This window comes from Rattus norvegicus, chromosome 8 (genome assembly GCF_036323735.1).
Source record: "Rattus norvegicus strain BN/NHsdMcwi chromosome 8, GRCr8, whole genome shotgun sequence".
Lineage (NCBI taxonomy): Eukaryota > Metazoa > Chordata > Mammalia > Rodentia > Muridae > Rattus > Rattus norvegicus.
Window position 1 is genome coordinate 38817575 of NC_086026.1, and position 21291 is coordinate 38838865.

The window sequence follows — 21291 nt, forward strand, 5'->3', positions numbered from 1 at the left end:
GTGGCGTTCGTCTCAGTGGGCCTTGCAGCCGTTTGAGTTCTTCACCTGCAGCATTCAGTGTCCCTCCCCCTTCCAGTATTTCTCTACAGTCGATGAGCATGACATGTGCTCTTTATATCTTTCATAAGAGTGTTTGGAGCAGGATGAAAGCCGTGGGGCTTTCCTGTTACGCATCCTCGTGCAGCGGCTGACACTTTACGTTCAGCGTTTCGTCAGCTCTCAGCCGTGTTTTCATGTAGAACTCAGTTCAAAACCTCATCAGTGGGTTCTTCCCACACACTCAGGTAAGCGCCTTGCCGTGGCCGAGATTCAAGGCCTTCTCACTTGTCAGTCCTGTCGCCGAGCTGTGGGGGAGCGCGCGCGCACACCGTTCTCACAGCACAGCAGAAAGGACTACGGATGTCTCTCCAGAGTCCTCAGTTCTGTATTACTGTTTCTTACACTGAAGACATTAGGCTTTCAGTGACATTAGTGGTTGCTTGTTTTGCTTTAATCTTCTATTTTTATTTCATTTCTGAATTCAACCTTATCGCCTGTTACTGTGTTCATGCTTGTGTTCGATGTGTGCGTCGAGAACAGGCACGCGTGTGCCGTGGCATGCATGTGGAGGTCAGAGGACAGCTTTGGGGAGTTGGTTCTCTCCTGTACAGAGCTTTGGGGATTGACCTCGGGAGGGCAGGCTTGTGCTGAGCCATCTCACCGGCCCAGCTCATACCCGTAATAATTTGCAAATGAGAATATGGGCTTTATAGAAAGCAGGTTGTTCTACTTCTAGGAAATAGCCTTGGGGGGACATCCTGTCTTCTTATTGCACTTGAAGTACTCCCTCTCTGCCTAGCCGCTAACATATAATTAGGATCATTCGTTTTATTTCATTCTCTATTTTTAGAGGGCGCTGCTTTTTCCCATTTTAATTTATTTTTACTGTTATTTAACTCACTTACGTGGCCTCAAGATCTCAAAATAGGAACAGTCTGTCCTTTTTCCTTTTTTCTGTCTTCCCCGTTGGTAAACATTTAAATTAGTTTTTTGCCTGCTCTTCTATTTTTTTTTTAAAGTGAAACACACGTGCAAAGCCATTTTTACTGTTTTCGAGGTAGCATGGTGAAGACCCCTCACGGCGGTAGATGGAGTCTTCCTGACTGCTTTGCAGCCGTGGTGAGTCCCTTGCATGGACGCAGCATTACTGTGCTTGTCTGGTCCCGTGCTAATAGGAATCTATATTGTCTCCGATTCTTAGTTACTAGACATAATCTCAGAAGAGAGTAGCCCTTTATGCAGGTGACTATTTGTGTTTGCCAACGTAAGATGAAAATGGCAGAAAAGAAAATCAGTCTCCTGGCTCGGCAGGACGTGATGGGACGGACATGAGTGGCTTCAGCTTCCAAGCCTCAGCCGTAAACGCCACCAGACAGTCTCAGCATGAAGACATGTTGAGTTTTATCACATAAATTACATATTATGTCTGTATCGTAATGTTTACCCCATTCATTTTACTTATAATTAAGACTGAAAAATATACATAGATTTAGAAATATCATATCCCTCTTATATTTCTGGAACAATTGATTATGATGTATTTTTATTAATAAAATAAATTTGTTTTGCTGTTGTGCAACTGGCTTATAATTTTCTATTTTACTGTTGTCTTCTTTTTCACCATTTAATTTTTATTTATCTTTTAATGGAATCCCAGTTTACATATGGGAAGTAATTTCTCCATATGTAATAATGACATATATACACACATATATAAAATGTATATACATATAAAATCATACATATCACATATTTACACACTATATATATATAATTTTTACTTGTTTTATTGATATATGAACAAGATCAAGATTTTTTTTCTTTTTTTTTTTTTCTTTTTTCCTTTTTTTCGGAGCTGGGGACCGAACCCAGGGCCTTGCGCTTGCTAGGCAAGCGCTCTACCACTGAGCTAAATCCCCAACCCCACAAGATCAAGATTTAAACATAGAATGTTATGTAAAATTCAGGAAGCTCTTGAATGCCTCTCAGTCTACCTTTTCTTTTTTTTTCTTTTATTAGATATTTCCTTTATTTACACTTCAAATGTTTTCCCCTTTCCAGTTTCCCCTCCAGAAAACTCCATCCCATTATCCCACCCCCTGCCTCCATGAGGGTGCTCCCCCCCACACTCCCACCTCCCCGCCTTGGCATCCCCCTACACTGGGACATTGAGCCTTCACAGGACCAAGGGCCTCTCCTCCCATTGATGCCTGACAAGGCTAATCCTCTGCTACATATGTGGCTGGAGCCATGAGTTGCTCCATGTGTACTCTTTAGTTGGTGGTTTAGTCCCTGGGAGCTCTGGGGAGTCTGGTTGGTTGGTATTGTTGTTCTTCCTAAGGGGTTGCAAACCCTGTCAGTTACCTCAGTCCTTTCTCTAACTCTTCCATTGGAGACCCCATTCTCAGTCAAATGGTTGGCTACGAGCATCCACCTCTGTATTTTTCAGGCTCCAGCAGAGCCTCTCAGGAGGCATCCATACCAGGCTCCTGTCAGCAAGCTCATCTCAGCATCCCCAATAGTGACTGGGTTTGGTGAGTGCATATGGGATGGATCCCCATGTGTGGCAGTCCCCTTCAGTCTGGATGGCCTTTCCTTCAGTCTCTGCCCTACACATTTCTGTCAGAAGTATCTATTATTCCATACAGGAAATCCTGCAACATGGATGTTTTATATTTGCATTCTTTTGCATATCTGATGGAATCCCACAAGATGCTCTCTGCTCCTGTGATACTCATCTCCATCCAGGACTACTTCATATTCTTGTTTGTGTGTTAGATCTTATCTTTAGTGATGTCTTCATCAAAGTCTTATCTTATTCTTCTGTTACATCTTTTAAGGGGACCTTTCAAAGTTCTTCCTAACCATGGATACTACTTAGGTTCAAGGTAACCCCCAACCCCTTACTCCCACCCCCACTGGCAGTGCTGGTGACATTGTTCTAAACAGAAGGACTTTGGCCAGCTAAACAGAAGGATTCCTACTGAATAAGCAGAGGCTTTCCTGGGGTTCAGCACAAAATGTGTGTAAGCATTCAGTGAATTCTCCTCATTACATCTTTCCATGGGTATAAAGAAAGACTTATTGGATGTTAAATTTCCAGAGAGAAGATCTTCAGCATGGCAGTGTCTGTGAGCTGATACAGGCCATTCAGATTGACCAGGAATTAATGTCTGAGGCTGTTGCCCTTTGGGGGGTGGTAGCTTAAGGGAGGTTCCTGGTAAACAGAAATCTGTCTTTACTTTTTATTTTTTAAATCAAGTAGTTTAGGTCCTCAGGGGCATACTTCCCTCCAACATGACTACACCTCCTAGTTCTTCTAAACCTATCAAAGAGTTCACTCCCTTTGAGTAAGCATTAGAATGTTTGAGGTTGAGGGCATTACTCAAACTTCTGCACTGGCCAGCCACAGTATTCCTAAGCAACGCGTTAAAAATCCACCTCCCAGTTGTTCTTTGGATCCACTCAACCCATATATAAATCTCTTGTGTTATTTGACCTAGTATTATTTTCCCCTCATAAAAAAGTTGTTTTACAACCCCAAGTGTAGACCTGTATACCAGAGGCTATCTGCAGAGATCTCTGGCCTGGCCAAGTGGGAGGTTCAAGCGAAGGGAAAAGGGTGTGAGCAGGGAAGGGAATTGCCCCTGTCCCCATGCTGCTGCCACCTGTTGCTGTTGCTATGAGATGTGGCTGCACTGACTGCACTGCATTGAGCCAAGCCAGGTCGAGCAAGCCAGGTCGAGCCAGCGGAAGACTGGCTGGCCTGCAAGGGCAGGGCAGGGGAGCTTCTGGTGACGAAAGTTTCAGGAGAGCAGTAGTTCTCTTACCTGACAGGGTTACAGCTCCTATGACAGACACTCTCAGCTGATGGAGTAAACCTTACACACTCCTTTATCCCTTCTACATAGGATCTTATATCCAGTTTTGGGGTGTGCTGGGGTCTGACAGTAGGTGCTCCCTATTGTCTTGGTCTGAGATGTTAGGGATGCCTCATCTACACGTGGAAGGGCTTGGGGTATTACCCCTAGGTGACTGATGGTCACAGACCTCTCTATGGGCTGCTGCTGTGTGACAGGGGCCTGGTGCTGGGAGCAGGTGAAGCTCCTATCGTCCCTTCAGGGTCTCCGGGGCTTCTAGCCTTAGCTCAAGCTTCCCAGGCTTCCTCTCACGGTCCCCCTCCCTGTACCCAGTATTATCTTACCAGTTCCTATCCTTCATCGGTTATTCCCATGCCAAAATACCTTTAAATACCCACATAAAAACATTTAGAAAAGGGAGTCACCTACTAGACAAGTTGGCAAACTTATTCTTAAAGGGCCATCTGGTACATACTTTAGGCCCGTGAGCCACAATGTTCAGGCAGCTACCCAACTCTGACCAAACATGGCCACAATCCAGTAGAGGTTATGGGGGCCTACAAGCTGAGTTCTACAGCATTTGACCTATAGCCTGGTGCCCAGTGAAACCATTACTCAACCAGCTTCTGTGTGAAGTTGCCCCAACGGTTGCCTCATCTGTCTTGAAGTCTTAGAGCTTGTTTTGTTTCCTTGACTTAGAGACACTGACTTTGTGGTCTACATTTTTATTTCACTGAATATATTAATTGATTGCACAGTTTTCATCTTCTATCCATAACAGAAGAGAGAAGAAAGTAGCAAAGGGGGATGCTTCACAATGACCAGAAACATCAACAGATGGCTCCAAGCGATAACAGCCCTGTAGCCAACAGTGGTGGGAAAGTGACAGACAGCACAGTTTTCACCAATGCCCAGACCAGAGATAAAAAGTGTGTGGTGTCACAGCCAAGGAGGGAACAGTGTGTTTCTTTATATTTACTTTATATTTACTTACTTTATATTTACTCTCTCTCTCTCTCACACACACACACTCATACGAAGTGTACTCTCTCACATATTTACACACTCTTATACATGTGTACTCTCTCACACACATACTTTATTACACACAACACTCTTTCTCATACATGAACACTCTCATACACACACACACACACACTCAAAGTGTACTCTCACATATTTACCCACTCTCATACATGTATACACTCTCTCACATACACACACACACTTTCACATACACACTCTTTCATACATGTACACTCTCATACACACACACAACACACTCTCACACATGTACACTGTCACACATAACTTAAAAAAACACACAAGATAGTTTCTTGTTTTGAAGACCTTGAAAAGAATAAAGGAACATCTAAGGAGATTGGCTTTGAAATATGCAATAGTAGGTCTGATAATGATAGTTAACATTGCTAAGGAGAAAAGACGATGGAGATCCACCAGTTCTGCTTATGGAAATATACTAAGAATCAGTTCTTACAGGTTCACACTACGAGTTCCTCACGGAGTTGGAACATTTTTAATATTATTCAGATTTCACACACACACACACACACACACACACACACACACACACACACACACACCAGTTTTTTCATAAGAAAAACATTTAGTTAAGGTTGTGATTCTTGAGCCTGGAAGCTAAGGCATAAGGCAGGAAGATTGTGAGTCTATGTGCAGTGTGGACTGCCTAGATTTTGTCATTTCTTTTTCCTTTTCCGTCTGTGAGAGGCTGTAGTTTTCTTCTCAGCACACCTTGAGTGTGAACCTGACAATAGTGAACCAGGGGGCGTGTTCCGCTTTTCTGTTCTCAGGATGAACCTGTATTGAACATTAACATTCTGATCTAAGCTTACACATGAATCAGTTACGATAGATACTTGGGCTTAAATTTTGTTTTCTCTCTTTCAGACTGTTACGAAACTCTCGCTTTTAGACAGCTGAATGTTTCACTAAATTTCAAAATCCTCTCTGGGGACTGTGGTAGACTGAGGAACATGCTGGCAGTGCCACATGCTCCTTCAGGTTTTGAAGTGAGAAATACCGGTTGTCCCATTGCCCATAGGACCATTTGGTTTTCAGTGTGCCTCACTAGGTGGTAGTGACACATATCTTTTTTTAAAAAAAGATTATATATATTATACACTGCAGCTGTCTTCAGACACACCAGAAGAGGGCACTGGATCCCATTACAGATGACTGTGAGCCACCTTGTGGTTGCTGGGTATTGAAGTCTGGACCTCTGGAAGAGCAGTCAGTGTTCCTAACCACTGAGCCATCTCTCCAGCCCCACAGTACCATTTTAAACTTTGGTTGGTAATTGTAATGTGACCAGGATTATTTCATCTCAGTAACTCCCAGGAGATGTCTTAGTTTGTATTGAGAATCTTAATAGCTTTTATAATCTGATTATAAAATTCTATGGCATGGACATTCTTATTTTTGCAGTAAACTTTCTTTTACATGGTATTCAGGTATTTAAATTTAATATTTTTATTAGCTTATTCTGAATTGCTAATGGTCAAGTAAGTTCATAATTTAAAGGAAAATACATGAAATCAAAACATGTTTCTATTAGTACAAGTTGAGAACCAGTAAAAATGTATCTGTGCTCTGTTTTTTTATAAAAGAAGTCTTAAGGCTAACAGAATCACCATAGATTTCTTTTTCTTTTTTCCTTAGGCAAGAGGAGCAGATGTCCCGGAGATCCCTGGAGATCTCACGCTAAAGTCGTGTGGCAGCACAGCGAGCATGAAGGTCAAGCATGTGAAGAAGTAAGTGCTTCCAGGAGCATCCTCAAGAAAGTCCTAGGAATGGATGCCCGTTCTTCGTTTCTCAAAAATGTTTTATTTTGCTCAGATCTTCCTGTGCATGTAACAATGTATATTGTCAAGCCTTACATTGTAATTCACCTATGAACTGATCAGGTCTACATACAACTTACTCTGCTTTCCTAAAGATGCACTTTGTTTCCATCCTTATACATTTTTGCCCACTGAGTCGCATTTGTCTAACAAGAACATCGAGAGCTGGCCTCTTTACCTCTAATGTATAATCTCATTTATTAAGGAAAACCAGCTTTTTTTGGTTGGATTATGGAATCCTAGGTTTTCTTTTCTGAAAGAGGAATCTAGAGTTTATTGTTATATGAAATACCTGAATCTTTCCCTTTCCCTTGTTCTTGTTCTTTTTCTTCTTTCTCTCCTTCTCCCTCTCCTTCTCCCTCTCTCTCCCTCTCCCTCTCTCTCCCTCTCCCTCTCTCTCTCTCTCTCTCTCTCTCTCCCTCTCCCTCTCTCTCCCTCTCCCTCTCTCTCCCCTCCCTCCCTGCCTCTCTTCCCCTCTTTCTTTTTTCCTTCCTTCCTTTTTGTTGAGACAGGGTGTCTCTGTGTAACAGCCCTGGCTACCCTGGAACTCAATTTGTAGACAAGGCTGGCCCTGAACTCTCAGTGATCTGGCTGCCTCTGCTTCTCCAAGTGCTGGGATTAAAGGTGTATGCCCCCATACCTGGCTCCTTCGTAGTTTAAACAGGAAATCCAGCTTCTCCCTTGATAAAGGGGGACTAGACAGGGAAATAGACTTCAGGGGTAAGTCTAGGAAAGATGAGGATAAAAATGTTCCTTCTGTACCCAGGTCCACCCCCCCTGGACTGATGGGCTGTGACAACATTCACAGGTAAACCCTGGTGTGCTCTGTGTTGTGAATTCTGCTTCTCCGTAGAAGCTGGCAGTTTCTAGTTACTTTGCCAGAAGTATGGCTTCTCTGTGAGCATTGACTTGAGGCAAGATCAAGAGACTGGATGTTTTATTTTTGGTTTGTATCTATCCACTCAGTGAAGTATTCATCTGGTTATATGTGTTCTGAACAGGTCTGTGTGTATGTTTGTGGCTCACGTGCATGTGCTTATCAAGTATTTTTGCTTGCATGGGCTCTAAAAATACATGATCTTTGAACTGATTTTTAGCGGTCAAGCATCTTGTTTCATATTTGCTTTCATGTATTTTAGGTTACCCTTCACAAAGGGACACTTTCCAAAGATGGCTGAATGTGCACATTTTCATTATGAGAACGTGGAGTTTGGCAGCATACAGGTATATTTGAAATTTCCTATATTCTGAATTGAGATAAGTGATATTTGTTATTTTGGTATTTATTTATTGATGTAATTTTTCTTTCCAAGTTGACATATCCTTTAATTCCCACACTAATGTGTATCAGTTAAGGACTTCTTTGCTTTTCTTGTTCGGGGTCATGTTCATATGTCCATGGGTTTGCAGTGTAACTTTAAGTTCTGAAATTATGTATCCTCGCTACCACTGCCTTGCTTGGGTTTGAAGTCTGGAAGACTGCAGTGCTTGATTCTAGTGTCTTGGTTATTAATGTCCTCAGCAGTCTCACTTGGCATCAAGTGGAATACTCCGCTAAGTCACCAGCACCTTAATGTGAAAAAAAACATTAAAGGGGGTGGGTTGTTATTATTTTTAAAAACCATTTTACCAGGGCAACAAAAGCTATTTTTCATTTTGTTGGCAAAGATAGTCAAGTAGGAACAAAAAAAGGCCTTTATTTCTACGTAATACGTAGAGAAGTTTTCCACCTGCTAATTTAATTCTGCGCTGTCCAGAAGGAAGTCATCCAGCACAAAGTGTGCTACTTCTAATTGCATCGTAGAGCCCAGTTAGGTGGGTTTGACCTGTAAGATTTATGAAAGCTCAGGATACTTTGTTTTGGAAAATTAACAGTTTAAGATGCCACAGAGATTTTTAACATGACTGCAAGTCACCAAACAAAGGGTGTTTTGTTTGGTTAATACTTGTGTCGTGGTTTTTTATTGTGAAGAGACACTGTGACCAACACAACTTATAAAGAGATCAATTAATTTGGGACTCATGGTTCCAATGGGTAGGAGAGTCCGTGATACCATGGTGGGAAGGGGAGCATGGCCATAGGCAGGCGCTAGACTGGAGCAGTAGCTGAGAACTTACGTGCTGAGAAGATAACCGGCGGGGAGGGGAGGGGAGGGAAGAGAGAGAGAGAGAGAGAGAGAGAGACAGACAGACAGACAGACAGAGAGAGACAGACAGGGAGAGACAGACAGAGAGAGAGAGACAGAGAGACAGAGACAGAGAGAGAGACAGAGAGAGAGAGACAGAGAGAGAGAGAGAGAGACAGAGACAGACACACACAGAGACACACACAGAGAGACAGAGAGACAGAGACTGAGAACACTAACTGGGAGTGACTGGGCCTTTGAAACCTCAAAGACCACCTCCAGTGCCACACCTCCTCCAAGGCCAACCGCCCTTTCCTTCCCAAACAGTTCTACCAACTACAGAACAAGCATTCAAACGTGAAGTTATGGAGACCATTCTCCTTCAAACCAGATGATAATTGATAATCTTGTTACAGAAGAACTGTTCAGAAGCTAGTACTAAACACACGTTTCATTTTGTGACTAAGTGCTTGAGTGACTTAACTTGCATAGCTTTACAGTTATTTCCTGTAGGTGTAGGCGTGTGTATTTTTTGGGGGGGGGTCTTTACAACATTGAGATCCCAATACACCGCACAGACATCAGGAAGAGAAATAGTAGTCTAGAGATCTATAGCAAAATTGAGAAGAGTATTTAAAATGTTGGCGTTGTGTAACAGGCCAGAAGTCTTTAAGGACTCTGATTTCAAATCAAAACCAAAGCTGTTATTGGTAAGCATATAGAATGGATTAAAGGCTTTTGTTAGTGTTAGCCTTTCTACTGGGAAAGCTTCCTGACCCTGAGCAAGCAGGGACAGGCCTTTATATCTCATTTCCTTCGTTGCTGAGGGGCATGGGGTTGTCAGATACTAGAGTACCAAACTCCATGTTTTGTTTTTGATTGAAAGTTGTATAATGTATGTATGGAAGAAATGTAGGTTAGGGATAGTACTCAGTTGACTTCTCTGAGATAGTGTTAGCAGCTGATTAGGAAGGTTCAGGTCTCTTCTGTGTCATGAGGGAAAGTATCAGGTAGCCTTTCTGCTAGAAACACTCCCTGTTACACTTATTTCTGTTCTTATGCTTCTGCTGCCTGTCAGCTAGAAGTGAAAGGAGGGGAGGGCACAATGAACGCTCACTTGGCTTTGCCATCCTCCCGTCCAAAGTGCACGAGTGGAGGATTTCTGGGCTGCGTTGATGTGTCGGGAAGTTTCAGGAGCGTGGGTATGGGGGTGATTCATGGGAACCAGCTTCGATCACCTTGTGAGTTAATTCAAGAATCTTCTGTTGTGTGCCGGCCTTGCTCCATTTGGATGCACTCCTCTTCAGAAGTCATCCTCTCAGCTTTGACCAGTTTGTTTTCTGCCTTTGGAGCAGGGTCTCTCCAACTACTTCTCTCAGGTTCTGCATCTGATATGGTTCAGCCTGAGTCATATCTAGGACGCCTTATTAGTGTCCATGAGCTGAATTTCATAGTAAAGGAGCCATAGCGGACACCTGGGTTGGCTCTCTGTTGGTGATTTTTGACTTGCTATTTGTGTTTTAGCTTGCACATGGTTTTATGTTTTATAGCCTGGTGAATGCCATTTATAGGAAAACTAAACACAGCAGTACTGACCTTCAAACAATTCTACATTGTTTCGTACAAACAGTTAAAATAAGGCTTATTTGTTTCAGTTAATCTCTTTATCACTTTATAAATGATTTCTATGGTAGATAAACCCTAGTACACTTGATCCTAAGCATGTTTTTGGTAAATGACTCTCTTACATGTAATTGAATATGAGATTAACAATACATTTTGAGGAACACACAAGAAAACTCGATAAAATGTGCCTCGAAGAATCTGTCTTGTTGGGCAGCTCTGTTCACACTGTCAGTGACCGGCTCAGATGTTACTTTCTAATGTCCCAACTCTGGAACACTTCTTTAGTCATTTATCTTCTTGCTTTAAACTTTGATATCAGTAATTTCTTTGGGACTTATAAATTTCTCTACATTTATATTTCTCCTCAGCCCATAAAATCTTGTAGCTGTAGTTGGCTGTCATTTCTTTGTATGACAGAAGATGTCAATGTTTATTGGCCATTACTGCTGTTATAGGACTTGATCCTAAGTGTGGCTTGCAATACTCAGTAAGACTCCATTGGAGAAAACTAATTTCGAATTTGTCAACTGTTGATGGTTGGAGGTGACTTCTGGGTTAGGGATGAAGGCTTGTGTCCACTTCCCCTTGCAGCCCTGGGGTCCCATTTTGCTTGGCCCTGGGCAGTTGCCGCCGTAGTCTCTGAGTTCAGATGTCCATCAGTCCTTCTGTGTCCCAATGGCACCGTTTCTCGGTGTCTTCTGTTCTCAATGGCCCTTACACTTTTTCTGCCTCTTCTTCCTCCGTGTTCCCTGACCTCTAGCTGGAGGAGTTCGATGGAGACAGCCTATTAGGGCTGAGTACTCTAAGCGCTCTCACACTGTACATTGTCTAGATGTAGATCTTGTCATTAGTTCTCATCTACTGTAATAGGAAACTTCTCTGATAGTGGCCCAGCTAGGCACTGGTCTGTTGGTATAGCAGAATGTTGTCAGGAGTCATTTTATTTCTGTTCCTTTAGTAGAACAGCAGTGTTTGTTTTTCCCCTAGTTCCATGGCTGATCTAGTCCTGGGTTCTTGGCCACCCAAGCAGTGTCAGGCATAGGTTCTGTCTGTTGGAGTGGGCCTTAAAAGCTGATCAGATTGTGATTGGTGACCCCTACGACCTCTGTGCCACTCTCACATCAGTGTACCATGTGGGCAGGCTACCTTTGTTTTGCCACCATAGACTAAAAACGTAGGCAGTTGTGAATCAGAGTCTGGTCTTCTAAGTTATACCTCCTCAGGTGTTTTGTCACCATGGCGAGAAGCTGACTTGTACACATGGAAGAAGGGTGATAAGAAGTGCAAGTTAGAACTCCGGCTGTTCTCTGTCTCTTCTGTTAACTACTGTGCATCAATTTGAATTTTACATTTATAGGATAGTCTCAATGGATAGCCATCTCGCTGTGTCATTTTAGAAACAGAGGCGTGTTCTGCTGTGTGCACTGCCTGAAGCATGTTTTTTGTACTTGAAAGTATGAATCTTGGGGCAGTTTGGTTGTTCTTGTAAGTGTGGAATTTCCTCTTTGCACACACAGCTCCACGGATATTGGTTACTTTTCAGTTGTGATAGAACACAGAGGCCAGTGTTTAACTGGGCTGTTGGTTCCCGAGGGTTCCAGCAGACACAGCAGCAGGAACAGCTGAGCGCCCATGTCTGGACCCACAGATACTAAGCGGGGAGGATGAATCGAAATTGGTGGGTGACTTGAAACCTCGTTACCTTTTGAAACCTCGTTACATGCTCACTCCATCAAGACCTCACCCAGACATCCTGGCCAACAGGTGCCCAGCACCAGACGTCCGAGTCTGCGGGGGCCGTTCTCATTCACACAACTACAACATGCTATTTCACCTTACTTTTTAAAAAGCATTTACTTTCGTTTTATGTGCACTTTGTCTGCATTCGTCTACAGGCACTGTGTGTGGGCTTGTGTTCACAGAGGTCAGAGGTGTTGGGTGCCCTGGAACTGGGGTTGGAGATGTGTGTCACCTCATGGGTGCTGGTAACCTAGAGTCCTTTGCAAGAGCATCAGGTGCTCTTACCTGAACACCTCTCTCAGCCCCACTCGTTAAAACTTGTACCATAACTTATTTAGTTACCTTCTCGTTGATAGATCCTCTATTTTATTGATCTGGCTGTGTCCACTAAATAAAACCCTCTGAGAGGGCTCGTGAGATCATGGAATATGTACGCCTAAAATACTGGTATTTATTGTTAAGGTTTTTTTCAGGGGGTGGGGTGGGTTATTTTGTTTTATGGGATGCATCCTGAACCCTCTAGTGGATACCTATAGCCGTATGTGTTTCTGTTATGAAAAAACCTTAATTAATTAATTAATTTTTTTTGAGACAGGGTTTCTCTGTGTAGCCCAGCTGTCCTCAGATTCACTCTGTAGACCAGGCTAGCCCATAATTCTCAAAGACCTGCCTGGCTTTACCTCCTGAGGATTAAAGGCATGCAGCACTACCACCTGGTGACTAAAGTTTAATTTGCAAATGAGGTGCAGTAAGAAAGAAGATAGGAACAACAGTAAAATGTCATCAGTGCCTGACAGTAAAATAGTGATTGCAGTAATATATTTAACGAAATTGCTAGTGTCTGCATTTATGTTTTCGAGCCATTATTACATAAGTAAAGATTATTTAGATGTGAGTCCTGTGATAACCGGGGAGAGTCCTGCACAGCTGTATGCTGCAGTGACAGTATGGCAGAGGGATGCCTGGTGTCTGGAGGGGTAGGACAGGCAGCACGCTGTCATCACTCCAGTCAGAACCACATCCAGCCGGCAGCTCCGGCTGCTGCTGTCTGCAGCTTTCCGTTCAGTGTCTTTGGACTTTAGAAGGCATGGGCGCCTGACGCTGCAGAAAGCTGAACCACACACAGGAGCAGGACGGGCGGGTGTGTTAATCTAAGCCGGCTTGTAATGGGGGCAGAGACTGTGCCTTGCTCAACATCCCCAGCATCAGCAGGCATTGTTGATCTTTTTGTGTAATCTGGTAAAGTAAGGTGATTCGTTTCATTGTTTTCCTTTAGCTAATGAATGGCACACCTCACAGCTCGCCTTTCTCTTTCTGTGCACTGTATCTTACAATAGTTTATTTTTTTCTTCTTATCATTATCATTCTTGCTGTTTTTCCTGTCTGAACTGTGGTCTGGCAAATCAACAAACTATATATAGTCTGGAGGTAGAGACGTGTGTATCTACGTTTTTGTTGTGTAGTAAAGATTAACAGGGATGGATTCATGGGGGAAGTTGGATTCTTCAGTATGTGTTGATCCACAGGTCATCCTTTTGGAAATGACTGAGCTTGGTAGTGCCTTCCAAGGCTCTTCTTCTATACTGTGTTCTGTTCCAGCTTAGAGAGATGGATGTTTGAGTGACTGAGGACCTGCTGGGGCTTAAGCTTAAACAGAGCCAGCATCTGAAGCCAGGCTGTCCCTAAGAACATCCCCTTGCTTCTTACTTACTTTGGCCTGATAAAATGGTTCCCAGTTGTGTGTGTGTGTGTGTGTGTGTGTGTGTGTGTGTGTGTGTGTGTGTGTGTACACTGCCGAGTTGGCAGTACTTCAGCATTGTGTTGCAGAACTAGGATGAGCTCCTGTGTTGTTCTTGTCCCTAGTCTGCCACAGTGACCTCAGGTAGATCACGTAAGATCCTGGAAGACCCCGGCAGATCGAGACGCTGGTGTGATGGAATGGTGAGCCGTGTGCATGGTGCTTTCCTGACCCCAGGCCAGACTGTTACTTAATCTTGATTTTGCAAGATTTCCTCCATCTTCACATGGGCATTCCTTGATTTACCTACCCTTGGTACTAGGAAATGGCAAATGTTTCTTTCAGCTAAGAAGCTGTCTGTGAACGGTGAGATCTGATTTAAAGAGCTGAGATGTGGACATGACATCACAAGGCAGGAAGGCCGGGCCATGTGGTTACTTTAGTCTGCGTCCACCTAGTGTGAATAGCTGTCATCCACCTAGTGTGAATAGCTGTCATCCACCTAGTGTGAATAGCTGTCATCCACCTAGTGTGAATAGCTGTCATCCACCTAGTGTGAATAGCTGTCATCCACCTAGTGTGAATAGCTGTCATCCACCTAGTGTGAATAGCTGTCATCCACCTAGTGTGAATAGCTGTCATCCACCTAGTGTGAATAGCTGTCATCCACCTAGTGTGAATAGCTGTCATCCACCTAGTGTGAATAGCTGTCATAAAAATTTAATAGAATGCAGAGAGTTTCTCTTGTTCTGGAAATAGATTCTTCCAGCATCTTTATGATCCTGCAGCATGCTCTGCTGTGTTGCATGTGTTTTAAAACAAATTTCTTCTATCACTCTGCTAATATTTCATAGATGAGTGTCCGCCCAAGCTTGGTTTTCTTCTTCTTTTAATAAGTACCCTGGAATAATTCTGCATTAATTAGAGCTGTGTGCTGTCTGAAGGGTTAAGTTTTTCTGTTGAAACCTTCCCAATAAAGACTTTAATCATCATTTCAAGTTAACATTTAACATTGCTCTAACTTGTTTTTGCCTTTTTAAAAACATTAGCTTTTATGTTTTATATTAAGAAAAGTATCTGTCTTGCCTTTTTAAATTTGTAAAATACTCTAAAAATTAGGTCTAACCAGAAAGCCAGTTTTCAGCCTTCTTAATTTGTCATTTTCCAAACATCAGTTTTAAAATATATTAATTATTTTTTTCTTGCTTGGTAAGTTATTTTTTATTTTCTGTTTTCTTTTCTGGACAAGAGTTGAGGAAAGCATACTTAATAGTACTTACCTAAAAAAAACCTCTTTGCCACACACAGCTCTTTCCTCTACAATTTCCGTTAATTTTGTGCTTCTAATGTCATGCATCTTTTCTTGAGAGCTGTACAATACCACAGGGATTGTTAGTAATACATGCACTTTTATCCAGTCAGCATCTGGGGCATTGCTGGGTATTTAACCCAGAGCCTTACTTAACATTACAGTTGTGCTCCACCCACTGATTTTTAATAAGCACATTCAGTTTTTGGTGTTTTCCTTTGAATAGTACTGTGGTGACCGTATTGTTGATGCTCCAGTGTATTTTGTTTAGGGAAATTAAAATCTGAAAACAGAAGGTCATTGCTATCTTCTTTAGACAACCTGGTGATCCCCAACTCCCGGAAGGAAACCAGATAAGTGCTCAATTTAGTGCTGACACTGGCTGAGCACAGTACACGACAGCCTAGAACTCTCGGGCAACCCAAGTGGGTACCATGCTGCTCCCAGCAACTTTCATTGCATTTTTTCCAAATTGCAGTGTCTCATGAACAAAAAATAATGACTTATCCACGTCACAAGATCCCCCCCCCCCATGAGAAGGGGAGGATCTCCTGTAGCATTTGTAGAAGCAATGGATTGTACTTTTGTCAGCCTGAAGCTGGACTCTTCCTCTGTGCTCTATGTCACACCGCCATCTAGTGTTAGCATGGTGAATGGACGCCATCTGTCTTTGTACCCTAGGTTTATGTATACTGTTAAGTAACTCGATGCAAGGTACAGATCAGGTTTAGTCAGAAATGTGGCATGGGAAAGGGTAAGTTTTAACCCCCGTGTCCTGAGCTTTCTGGGGAGGAGGCTAAGGAGAGCAGCTGTGGGGCTCCTCACCAGAGGGGCAGGGATGTGTGACTAAGGACAGGGAAGGCTAATAATAACACTTTTTTCTTTGAAGCCTGGACTTGTATTTATTTTGAGACAAGATTTTATGCTGGAGCCCTAGGTAGGTCTAGAACTTACAGTGTAGTCTAGGCTGGCCTTTTCTTTTGACTCTGCCTCCAAAATGCAGAGTAAAATGTTTCAGACTAACAAGCTGGCTCTGGACTCCCCTTCAGGGTGTCTGGGACACTGAGCTGTATCCACAGCCCTGTACTTTCATTTAAAATAGGGTAACTGAATAGTTTATTTTACCTGTTCGCACATGGTCTCGCTAGTTCTTCACAGCAGTTTCAGGAAAGGAATTTGAAATGAGCCTTGCTTAAGAACTTAACTGTATGCTGCAGTCATGCTGAATGTTCCTTTATAACCAGAAAACAGTGATCAAGTGCAAGAGAAACAGAGAACCATAGTTTTCAAGTGCCCTAGTTGAATACTAAAAACCCATGGGCTATATTGTTGCCTCCATTATCTGAAGTAAGTTCTTTAACGTCCCTGGCCCTCAGTTTTCTACCCCACTTATGTCACAGAATTGTGTGAGGACTAAGTGAGATGAGAGTCAAATAATAAACCACATTTTCTAGCACTCTGAAATATTTTAGACAGAAATTATTTTTCATTCATGTCTATATTTTGTGTGTGCATAGATGTGTGCCCATGAATATGCCTTGGTCCATGGGGGACAGCAGAGGACAACTTGTGGGGGTTGGTTCCCCTCTTTGTCCAGTGGCTCCCAGAGATTGAATCCAAATCATCAGATTTGGGAGCAAGCGTCTTTACCTGCTTAGCGGTCTCAGTGGCCAGCAATTCTATTTTGTAATGTGTTTTCTGAGACAGACTTACCATGTGGGTCAGGCTTGCCTAGCTTCCTGTAGTCCTAGCTGGCCTTCATGCATGACCTTCCCTATCGGCCCGCATCGCCACACCTGTCTGGAAAGGCACGAGTGCTCATATATAAGCATGGCGCAGTCTCACTTGTTTTGATGACTGATGGTGACAGTGTAGGGACTGAGGTGGTAAGAGTAACTTAACAGTGTGTTCTCCAGGGAGTCTTCCTAGCCTGAATTGAGTTTCCTCTAAAGCAAGACAAATGGGAAATGCAGCTCTAATCTTACAGTCTCATGTACATTCTATAGTGATATGAGTTCTCAGTGCCACCATCATCCATGATCTGGGTTTCTAACTGCGTATGAGTTTATCCTATTGGTATAAAAGTCTTAGGACTATAAAAAATATATGTTCCAGAGTCATAATTCATCATGAAACTTATCAAATTAACTAAATGTGCTTGAGACATAGTATTGTTGATCCGGAAACTGTGAAGGTGCTACTATGTTGGCGTTCCACAGTTACAGACCTGAGCCTTGCCCCACCCACAACAGCAACACAAACCAAGCTGTTTCTACTCATAGGGTGACTCAGGTCACTCTGCCCGAGGCAGAGTGATATGAGAAACATATATACCCTGTCTTTGGGATTTTGAAGCATAAGAGAGAAACTCGCACTTAAGAAACTTGGAGTTTAGTTTAGGATACATATACTCCTTCCCAACATTCCCTTTGCTGTGGGGGAGGGAGAGGAGAGGGGGAGAGAGAGAGAGACAGAGAGAGACAGAGAGAGAGACAGAAAGAGACAGAGATAGAGACAGAATGAGAATGAATTTGCTCTAGAATCTGCACCTTCCCTGAGGAAAAAGAAACGAAGAGCTCTATTTGTGAACATCCTGAATGTGTGCAGGTGGCTCAGGGTGGGAGGCACGGCTCTGTCCCAGGTCAGTCTGATTACCCAGGTCTCCTCTAACCAGGTGCTAGTGCTCTTTGATCAGAAAGCCCGGGCAGTGCAGAGATGTGGAAGTAATCACAAGGCATTGCTTCCTGTGAGTCACAGTGGCCCTTGAGTGCTTGTTGTTGTCCCTTGTTTGTTTTTACATCTGTATACAGGAGCATCATACCAGTCTGAGTGTGTGCGCAGTGTTTAGACATGAGTGCATTAGTTACTTCATTTATAGCTGTCTGAGGAGACAATGGTCCGCTCACATTTTCTTCGTAGGCACACTAAAATGCATGCGCATCTCTAGTCTTTTCTGTAATAAATTTGCTGTGTTCTGATATTTGACCCATGTACAAAATGAGTGTGGATCTGCTTGTTAACCAAGTGTGATCCTGTAGGTGTTTTTTAACCAGTGCTCTAAAGTGGGTAGCCGAGTTACTACTTTTAGTGTTGGGTGTTAGGGGATGAAGTATTGTGTGGGCGGATCATTTAATAGTGCACATCAGAACGTGTTCTCACATCCCTGCCTCTCCTGTGGGCTGCTTCCATGAAAGGAGGCTTGTTTACAGTGTGTACAACACGGATTTAGCCACCATTATCCGACTGTAAAAGATGAATGAGAGGAAAACTCCGCGTGCTCTTTGCCGTCTGTTGATTAAGCTGTGAGAAGTGACTTTTGCTGCGGCGAGGATGCTGTGTTTGTCTCTGCTTCATGCCGTTGCCTTCCGAGCTTCCTGTTGAGGAAGGACTTGCTGAATAGAGTTATATTTTTAAAAATTCTAACCACACTAATGATGGTTGGTTTCCATGGTGATAAAAAGTGAACCGAACACAGGAAACATCACTCCGAAGATAGATTTGGAAAGAATTTAGAAATAGGAGATTCGAAAGTTGTGCTAGCTATTTCTAATAAGGATTGATATATTGTTTTTTTTTAATTTGAAAGGAGTGAAAAATCATTTAAACTACTGACTTTTGTTAACTTTCTGTGGGTAAATCGGACTCACTGTTTCATAGTGTGGTTTAGGTATTTCGTAAAGCATATGAGTTGTTCAGGCCTGGATGCAGGATGTCTTAAGCATAGTTCATTTTCAGATAGCTGTCTTGAATACCTTGTATGACTACCTCGAGAGTGTTTCTGTCAAAAACGTTTATCCTCTGGGAAAGAAAGCAGTGTGGAGAGAAGCGTATGAGAAGGAGACATATTCATGTATAGGTATTCAGATGTCTGAGAGGTGGATTCCTGGGGCATTCAGAGATGTTTAGAGCTTATCTTTATTGGAGACTGGAAGGAATGCGGTTATTGAAAGATAAAAGGAGAACTCACCTAGAGAGGAAAACGGAAAAGGTAAAGGTCCCACTAGGGAAGGTAAAGCACACGTTTAGCTCCACTTTAAGCCCTTACTTGGCCCTAAGAAGCAGAATGCATAGAGATAAGTCATTGTAAAGTGGAGGCCGTGGGCCCTCCTCCAGGACCTCACTAGCCCCTGGTAGTTGGCTCTGTTTTCCAGTACCAGGTATGATTTCCCCACGTCAAGCACATTTCCAATCCAATTAGAGAAGGTGTCGGTTACTGCCAGGGTAGGAGTTAGTACTTCTGGAATAGCTGGCCATGCCGGTCACTAGCATCATAGCTGGGTGGGGCTGTTGATTGCTTCTTCTGCTTGACAGCTTACACAGCAACTGTTCGCTGGTTTTTGGTTTTACTGTTTGGTCCTACAAGCTTGCTATTTTTCATAAATACACTTTCTTTTCACCCCCTTCTTCCTAGTTCTGCCTGAGATGACTGATTTTATTTCTTAGACTTCATTTCCTGGTTTTTTAAACTTTAAAATATAACAAACTTTTTTCTGGTTTGAAAAAAATACATATGTAAGAATTTAATTTGAATACCTAATTTAAAGTAACAAAAATGTACCACGACCTCACCTACTCCTGTCATGCAGCCCCATACTTAGGGTTTTTAACCATGACTGCTCTTCCTAGTCTTCCACACCCAATGCCGTCCAGGGTAACTGTTTCATGGTTTTGTCTCCCAAAGGTGGTGGTTATTCTTCGTATCTGGTTAGATTTGCTAGCGAGTGTAAACTCAGTGACCTCCTGCCATACTTCATTCTCTCAGGCTCACTTTTCTTCTCCGGTACATATTATTAAAATTTCACCAGTGAAGCTTTCCTGGTAGAAGTTTCGCTCTTGTTCATCAGAAAATGCTTCGTTTTGACTCGTGATTTTGCATGGTACCTCAGGTATAAATAAAGTCTTGGTAAACTTGTTTTAGAGCTTAAAGATATTCTTAATATGCTCCATCTGTTACTGTGAAGAAGTTAGATGTTCTGTATCGTCTTAGATGTTTGCTGTCTCTGGCCCTCTTACCGCCCTCCTGCAGCTCTGGATTGTTTTCACAGCAAGGTTTCACCTTAGAGTGAAGATTCCTTTTAGCTTTTCTTGTTGGATTGTTGTATTCGAAACAGGTCCTGCCAGGTTTTGTAATCTGTGAGTGCGTTTATATTGTTTAAATTTCTGAAGGTTACCTTCACGGACTCCATTAACAATTTCCATTCATCACCAAAATAATATATATATATATATATATATGTTTTTTTTTAACTTTTTGACCCCATTGTAGCTATAAGTCAGAGATACTTCCTAAGGCTGGATAATATTCTATTGCATAAGTATGAGCCATGTTCTACTTATTCATTTACCTACTGGCCTATGCTTCTACAGCTTCTGTTTTCTCAGCTGTCCCTGAGAGTCTCTGCCATTGGGCATTGTGTACACATGGAACTTCTGAGTCATGACTAATCATGTTTCCATTAGGGACCACTGTGCCCCTTTCACAGTGGCCAACCCATTGTATGTTTGTACTGCTGCACAAGTGTTCTGATTCCTCTGTATCCACATTATCATGTTTTGGATAATTGCAGTCTTAGTGGATGTGAAATAGTATCTCACTTGTCATTTCAACTCGCAAGTGTTACAGTCGTAGTTCAGGTTTCTCTAGTAGTTAGTGGTATCGAATATCATTTTATATGCTTATTGGCCATTTGTATATTTTAAACACACTGTCTCTTTAAATCCTCTTGCTCATTGAGAAGTGGTTTATTTTGTTGTTACCAATGATGAGTTATAGAACTTATCTGCATATTGTCGATATTGATAGATATTATGAATTGTATACACTTTCCCCATAATATTGATTGCCTTTTTCCCTCCTTAGTTTGTATTATTTTGATTCAATTTTTTTAAAAAAGATATTTTAAAATGTGTGTGTCCATATGTGCATCTGTGTCTGTCTGTCAGTCTGTCTGTCTGTCTGCCTGCCTGCCTG

General features: G+C 42.5%; 1 protein-coding gene across 11 annotated transcripts in view; it reads left to right on the forward strand.

Moving 5' to 3' along the window:
- Arhgap32 (Rho GTPase activating protein 32) overlaps window positions 1–21291 on the forward strand; it is a 260593-nt gene that overhangs the window by 138207 nt on the left and 101095 nt on the right. For 7 of the 11 annotated variants that reach the window (XM_017595999.3, NM_001427098.1, XM_063265400.1 and 4 more), the window contains exons 3-5: window positions 6600–6691; window positions 7548–7589; window positions 7921–8005. In XM_017595999.3, coding sequence (XP_017451488.1) covers window positions 6600–6691; window positions 7548–7589; window positions 7921–8005 — 219 coding nt within the window. The remainder of the gene's footprint in view (window positions 1–6599; window positions 6692–7547; window positions 7590–7920; window positions 8006–21291) is intronic. The other 4 variants (XM_063265405.1, XM_017595997.3, XM_063265404.1 and 1 more) reach the window with 1 other exon arrangement.